Source organism: Mus caroli, chromosome 3, assembly GCF_900094665.2.
Source record: "Mus caroli chromosome 3, CAROLI_EIJ_v1.1, whole genome shotgun sequence".
NCBI classification, from domain to species: domain Eukaryota; kingdom Metazoa; phylum Chordata; class Mammalia; order Rodentia; family Muridae; genus Mus; species Mus caroli.
This window is the reverse complement of record NC_034572.1, coordinates 123,466,092-123,473,709: the sequence shown is the minus strand read 5'-3', so window position 1 is coordinate 123,473,709 and position 7,618 is coordinate 123,466,092. Positions and strand designations below refer to the sequence as shown.

General features: G+C 45.7%; 1 protein-coding gene across 1 annotated transcript in view; it reads right to left on the bottom strand.

The window, feature by feature from the left end:
* Positions 1 to 3,995: 3,995 nt before the first annotated feature.
* Cfi (complement factor I) overlaps positions 3,996 to 7,618 on the bottom strand; it is a 37,665-nt gene continuing 34,042 nt past the window's right edge. The window contains exons 12-14 of the mRNA XM_029475547.1: positions 6,212 to 6,489; positions 4,958 to 5,062; positions 3,996 to 4,404 (exon numbers count right to left, since the gene is read on the bottom strand). Coding sequence (XP_029331407.1) covers positions 4,187 to 4,404; positions 4,958 to 5,062; positions 6,212 to 6,489 — 601 coding nt within the window. The 3' untranslated portion in view covers positions 3,996 to 4,186. The remainder of the gene's footprint in view (positions 4,405 to 4,957; positions 5,063 to 6,211; positions 6,490 to 7,618) is intronic.

Genomic DNA, 7,618 nt, shown 5'->3' with positions numbered 1-7,618 from the left:
CGGGCTAAGCTTTCTTCATGGTCTCTTTTTTGTTTTGTTTTTTTAAGATTTATTTTATGTGAGTGTATTGACATTCTCCTCAGACGCACCAGAGGAGGGCATCGGATCCTATTATAGATAGTTGTGAGCCACCATGTGGTTGCTGGGAATTAAACTCTGGATCTCTAGGAAGAACAGCCACTGCTCTTAACCGCTGAGCCATCTCTCCAGCCAATGGGCTATGCTTTCTTAAGAAGAATTACAGGGGAAAAGAAGGAATTGAGGAAAGGAGACTCCCAGAGTGGGACGGGCTCTAAGAGAGGAAAAGCCAGTGAACTTCATTGTCTAGAGGTTTCTATAAGGCTGTGATGGGGACTAGACAAAGACTGACATTGCTGTGAGATATATTAGTTCTCTGAGCTCTGATGAGCCCTGACAATGGAGGGGCCACATTCTCGATGTGTGTCCCTCTCTCCCAACCAGAGAGACCATTGTATATCACATACTGCCCACCCAGGAGTGGGTGGTAGAAGTTCTGCTTTGCCCATCTCTGACTCTGGATTTGGTAGCACTGACGTTGACTGTCCGCTGGCTGATAGTCAGTCGGTGGGCATTATTGCCCCACTCCAATCCCACGTTGCAGGTGTCTCAAGGACTAGTAACTATGTTAGCTCTCTATGTCCTCTTAGCTCACCAATAAGCAGCTGCAGCCGTTCTCAGTTAACTCTGTCTTCAGGATGACCTGGGGTCTCGGCTTTCCTGCCATCCTTCCTCTCAGCTTGGTTTGTTACAAAAGCGATACTATGCTAAGAGCTCCCGTCCAGTTTTGTTTCTGAGGACGGGAAGGTTTATGTCGTCCTATAGCTCTGAGGGAAGTAAGGGCGAGAAGTCAGGGCAGGAACCTGGAGGTGGGAACTGAAGGTTTATGTCGTCCTATAGCTCTGAGGGAAGTAAGGGCGAGAAGTCAGGGCAGGAACCTGGAGGTGGGAACTGAAGCAGAGACCGTGGAGGAACCTGCTTACTGACATGCTCCTCCTGACTTGTTCAGGTCACCTGCCTGAGGGTGGCACTGCCCCCAGTTGCATGGCTCTCCCACATCAGTCGTTAATCAAGAAAATGCCCCCACCGACTTGTCTATAGGTCAATCCGATGGAGACATTGAATGTATGTTTGCACAGAGCTGGTCACATTGGATTCTGTGGTCTGTGGTTCAGAGTCCTTGGAGACACCTTTGACCTGATAAAACCCTGTAGTCAGAGCATCCCATTCCCGCTATACCTGGTCTTTTCCTGCAGGGAGCCACCTTGGAAAGCTGCGTCACTGCCCTTGAGAAGTTCACACTAGTCCATTCTGTTTTTTGTTTATTTGTTTGCTCTTGCGGGTTTCAAGTCAGTGTGCAGAATGGGGTTCTGAGCTGTCAGCCATCCCCATGATTTAAGTTCCCACACACAGGCACCTTCTACAATATCTCCACACATGGTCCTGGAGTGTTAGCACTTGTGAGAGCTGTAGCAGCTCTCCCCTGGCTTCCGGTTGCTACTGTGAGTTCATGACAAACTGTTTAAAGTTGTCAACCCCAAAGTGACAATAAAGGGTCTCCTTGTCTGTGCTCCTCGGTGTCTGACCACGACAGTTCTGGGAGGGGGTGGGCCAAGAGCCCAGTTGGAGATAGGCATCTCCGCTCTCTGCTTCACAATGACAGCGCTGGTTTTAAAACAAATCCTAAAGTTAATGCTGATTCACTGCACATCTCTGAATTAAGAGCAAGAGGTACAGCCAAGAGGAGGACAGAGAGAACTGTCATCTGTCTCACATTGTCCTTGGGGCGACAGTTAGAGAAGAGGTAGGAGAGCAATAAAAACAATGCCTCGCAAGAAGAATCAGTGCTGTTCTGAAATTAGAGCGGGCTGTTGTGCTGGAGGGGCAGCACTTGCTGTATCCCTGACTAAATGGTGATGCCTCCCTCGTGCAGAGGTGGGAGCAGGGGCACAGTTAAGAAATACAGGGTTGGCCCATTACTCCTGATATGGCAAGTACTTAGTGGCACATTTAGTTAGTATGCTGTTGTAGGTGTTAGCATTCTGTCTAAGCTCCTCCCCACAGTTTCCTGAAACAGCCTGGTGAGCCTGGCCCACTATAAAAGGGGCTGTTTGCCCCCTCCTCACTCTCTTTTTCCTCTCTTCCTCTTGCTCTGTCCTCTTGTCCCTTCCCCCCTCTTTCCACGTGCTCATGGCCGGCCTCTTTATTCTCCTCTCCTCTCCTCTCCTCTCCTCTCCTCTCCTCTCCTCTCCTCTCCTCTCCCCTCCTCTCCCCTCCCCTCCCCTCCTTTCCCCTCCTCTCCTTTCCTCTCCTCCTTCCTCCTCCTTCTTCCTCGTCTTCCTCCTTCTTCCCCCCCTCTGTCTTTTTCTGCCTCTTCTACCCTGCCCTCTTAACTCCCCTCCCCATGCCCTGGTGTGACTGGTCCCTCAGGGGGAAGGGATGCTTCAGCATAGCCACACACACACACACCAGAGGCAAACACCTTTTCCCATACCTAGCTACACCTCCATAGAACATACCCCATCCCTCTCCCTCTCTATCTTTTTAAAAACACATCCTAAGGAAAGGTCAAGACTGGAGATATGAACTCCATAGTCCTTGGACTGTGAGTTGAACTAAAAACTGAGATACAGAACACCAGAGAAAGAACAAAGTAGATGAAGCAACCAGATGGATGTGGCTGGCAAGGAGGTTAAGAACAAGGAACCCAAGACATAGTGACAGCATGGAGGGCTGTGGGAAGGGTTCCAGGAAGGGTCAAGGGGAGCCTGTGACAGGAGGAAAATGTGTCAGTTCTTAAAGAAGCAGAGAAATGGGACAAGAGCTGGGTGGTGTCATTGCCCTATAAATGATACTATGCCAGGATTTTTATGTAAACACGGTGTTCATTTTCACACCTTCCCTTGTGGAATGTCCTATAGCTATTCTTCCTTCTTAAGGAAGGAGAGAGGGAGGGATGAAGCAAGCAGGGCCAGAGCGAGAAGGAAGAAAAAAAGGAGGGAGAGTGGAGGTTTATAAAGTTCTGGAAACTAGAGACTCACTCACTAGATTCAGGAAGCTGAGAAAGGTACGAGAGTCAATAGGTGATGTGTTTTATAGAAAGATAAAGGAATACGTTTGGTGGATGTATAGTCAGGTATGAGGGAAGGGGTGCCTCTGTGGGTCCATGCTGAGGCATCCCTTCCCCCCTGAGGGACCAGCCACTCAACGACGACGGTATAGTATGGAATAGAGTTTATTCAGGGCATGAGAGGGGAGTTAAGAGGGTAGTAGAGACAGAGAAACACAGAGAGCAAGAGCAGAGGAGTAGAGGTTGGCCATGAGCACATGGAGCGAGAGGGGGGAGGGGAATGGGGAGAGAAGAAGAGGGGGCAAGCAGTCCCTTTTATAGTGAGTCAGGCATACCTGGCTGTTGCCAGGTAACTGTGGAGCAGAGCCTAGACAAAATGCTAACAATAGGCCCTTCTGGGGTAGTGTTAGCAGTAAGCAGCGGCTGGGAGAGGAGGCTACCTTCTGTGGAATTGCCTACAAATTGAATTGCGTAGTGGGCCCTAAGGATGCAACTCCTCTGAGTTGTCATCTATACTTGGGTGAGCTTACCAGTGATCCAGCTGCCTTAAGGAACCCCAGGATGCTCATTGCTTTATCAAGCTAGACTTGGGTGTGATAATTTCTTTGGTCTGCAGTTGGTGCCCTACTTGATAGCTACTTGTTCATGGTCTCTGAAGGGAAAAACCACAAAATACAGATGGAAAATAACACACAGAGAATCTAAAAATGACCCAATGGTGGCAGATTTGTACCTTGAACACAGTCTTGTGCAATTCTAATGTCATTAAACTGCCATCAAAATGTCATTCCTTCCTGAATAGTTAATGTAAACTATCTGTAAATAAAATGTGTGGGCTGAGGGTGTAGCTGTGTGGTTTTAGGCACTGAAAACCAACCAACCAAACAAACAAACACAAACCACCTTGTATGCTTAGCCAAAAAATTTATTGTGGATTATATGGCAGAATTCTAAAACAGCATAAACTTGGGAGAAACTTTAGGACTAGCCAATAAGAGTTGCTTCTTGCCAGCTCTGAGGAGAACTAACTATACAGTTTCATTTCAATTAAAATGTAACTCCTAAAAGAATAAGTGTAGAAAGAAGGTGGTCATAGCTTCAGACATTGTGTTGAGAAACAAGAGACCTTCCAACGTGATAGCTAATCCAATCAAAATAATTGGCCACTCTGGTGTAAACACCTGGGAACTCGGGCTTCCCACAATTTTCTCCCCAGCTCACAATGCCCCAAACATAAGTGACGTTGTTGATGTCCTTGCAGACCAAGGGGCCTCCGGAGTCTCCTTTGCAGGCATCAATGGACCCATCACTGGTACCTGAGAGATAGAAAAGCACATTTCCCTCCTTCTGTCAAGACCCTTGCACATCTCCTTCCATCTGTCAAGACCCTTGCACAGTTTCCTGCCCCCCCCCAACACCAATGCACAGAAGGATTTGCACTTTTTAAAGCCTCTCCTGGGCTGGAGAGATGGCTCAGTGGTTAAGAGCACTGACTGTTCTTCCAGAGGTCCAGAGTTCAAATCCCAGCAACCACACGATGGCTCACAACCATCTGTAATGAGATCCGATGCCCTCTTCTGGTATGTCTGAAGCAGCTACAGTATACTTATATATAATAAATAAATCTTTAAAAAAAAAAAAAGGCAAACAAAACCTTTCCTGACAGGGCTGTCACGGGTTCCTCTTGGGATTGCAGATTGAAGTATAGGAGATAATTTGTAAACCTTCTGTTTGTTTCCCTAAGTTAGCCTAGTTTTCCAGCTTCACTTTTATGCTTTACCCCACTCTGTAAGGAGATTCAGATGCAATGGGGAAGAATCAAAGCTGACTAATAGAATGGGTACCCCAGGCTACCCAGTGGGCACTCACCTGCGCACTGCATCTCTTTCTCATAGTAGCGATCTGGGTAAAACTGAGAGCAGTTGCCTATTAGATCAACTTCACCCCACCTGAGTGAGTAGACTTTTTGGTTATCTATACAAAGTGAGAAAAGAGACATTTAGAAGCCGCAAAGGAGAAGTCTAAATAAAGATGGTCTTAGCTTAGGGAACCATTAAGAAGATACATGAATGTACTTTATTAATTATTATATATATTAATTATTGAGGACACTTCCTTGGCACATTTAAATCATAGTCTCTTTATATCCCTACTTTCTAGAATTACCTTTCTAAAATGAACCGTGAAGGAAGGCTCTTGAAGGTGAGACTTGAGTCACAGTCATTTAGTAAATTAGAGCTGGCCCTTGTGACTGAGGTGTAACCCGCTCCTATTGTTGATGGGTTCCATAGGGAAATGGCATAGGATCTTTGATATCTTTTCCTACAACCACGAATTTTCTTGAAATTACCATCAGACAACAGCCTTGAAGAAGTTAGGAAATCCTATGCTGCTGCTAGCTTGTGCGTGCTTGTGCACTTGAGGAAGTAGTTCCTTAAGTGACCTGAAGTGATGGACAAGGAGATAGACACTGCTTCACATTTAAGTCAAAGGGACTTTGACATCTCTTCGTACTCTCTCAGGAGGTCCATTTGAAATAAAACTGTTTAATTAGCACTTCTCTAGGTCAAAAACGAAACAAATCTTGTTAGCCTCAAGGATGGTGTTGAACTCCCAATCCTCCTGCTTCTGGGATTCTAGGTGTGTACCATCACAAGAACACATTTGGTCTCTTGTTTTCAATCTTGAGAATCAAACCCAGGAACTTGCACGTGCTAGACAAACACCCAAGCGTTAAGCTGCATCTGCAATGTCATGTGGTCCTTCTTTTTTGTTTTTTAATTTATTTTTTAATTAGGTTTTTTCTTCATTTACATTTCAAATGCTATCCCAAAAGTCCCCCAGAACCTCCCCCACCACTCCCCTACCCACCCACTCATACTTCTTGGCCCTGGTGTTCCCCTGTACTGAGGCATATAAAGTTTGCAAGACCAAGGGGCCTCTCTTCCCATCATGTGGTCCTTCTGATAATGGGGTTCTGAGCAGCAACTCAGGCCATGAGCCCAGGCAGGCAACCCTTACTGGATGGATGCTGGCTTTTCTGTACATGATATTTCTATGAGTATTAGACGGGTTCCCATGTATTTCTAATCCAATTTCCAATCCCGGAGGTAAAGCACATACCTTCCCCTCGACCCCATCCAGAGATGATGCATCTGTCATTCGGTTGGAACAGATATGGAGACCATGGGACGCAGGCAGGGGCAGAATTGGGGAGTTCACATTCTTTCTTGCCCGTGTGCATTTTCATTTCAATCAAAGCTATGTCGTTTTGGAAGGTGGCTCCATTATATTTTTCGTGAACAATAACTCTCTTCACCGTTTGAATTCCCAACTGAGAGTTAGGTTTTAGCCAGTCTAATAAAGCCGTCCAGACTTGGTAACTGTGAGCTCTACTGGGTCTGTAAGAGAAAGGAACAGGAAACGAACTATATCAAGAAAAGATACGGATCTTGGTACTTCATCTTTGTAGTTTTTCCTTTAAAGGATAAATCTCAGTTTTTTTTTTTTTTAAAATCTTTAGTGATATTGTGATGGTGTATGTGCTCGGCCCAGGGAATATGGCCTTGTTTTGGGTGTGGTCTTGTTGGAGTGGGCGTGTCACTGTGGGTGTGGGCTTTAGAACCCTCACCCTAGCTGCCTGGAAGCCAGTCTTCCACTAGCAGCCTTCAGATGAAGATGCAGAACTCTCAGCTCTGCCTGCACCATGCCTGCCTAGATGCTGCCATGCTCCTGCCTTGATGATAATGGACTGAACCTCTGAACTTGTAAGCCAGCCCCAGTTAAATGTTGTCCTTATAAGAGTTGCCTTGGTCATGGTGTCTGTTCACAGCAGTAAAACCCTAACTAAGACAGATATGAAACTGGAGAGTTCCATTGATGTAGACTAGGGTGATTGAGTGGTCAATGGAGAGAGCACTGAGTCCCCAGCACTTCCCATGATCTCATTGTCTAACCTTTCCAAATAGTGAAATATGTCACAGAGTGGACTGTCCATGAGCAAAAACTTGAACATTTAAATTATCTTCTTAAATTATGTCCTCTGTATATTATTAAAAATCATCTATAATCTTGTTTCCTTGTCAAATAGTACAAACTGAATAGAATTTATCTTTCCTTCATAGCAGCTCAGACCATCACAGTACATACAGTTCAATAGCAATGTCCTAGGAGATAATGTGATGTTTGGATGCTGTTACTTATACCTAAGAGTTCCAAGAATGCTGCCATCCATGTTGATTTGGGTTGTATTATAGGTGCAGGGATCATAAATAGTCCTTGAAGGTTAACTCTGTTTCTATGGCTTACTGGGCACAGATATAGTGTTTGCCAACTACACAGGCAGGTGTTGTACTGGGCACTGGGGTACAGAAGTTAGCAAAACTAGAAAGCATTTAGAAAACATGCATCACTGGATTGGTGATCACAATGCTGAAGAGAGAGAGAGAGAGAGAGAGAGAGAGAGAGAGAGAGAGAGAGAGAGAGAGAGAGAGAGATCCAGTGAGGAGTGAGAGGAGCAGACAGGGGAAA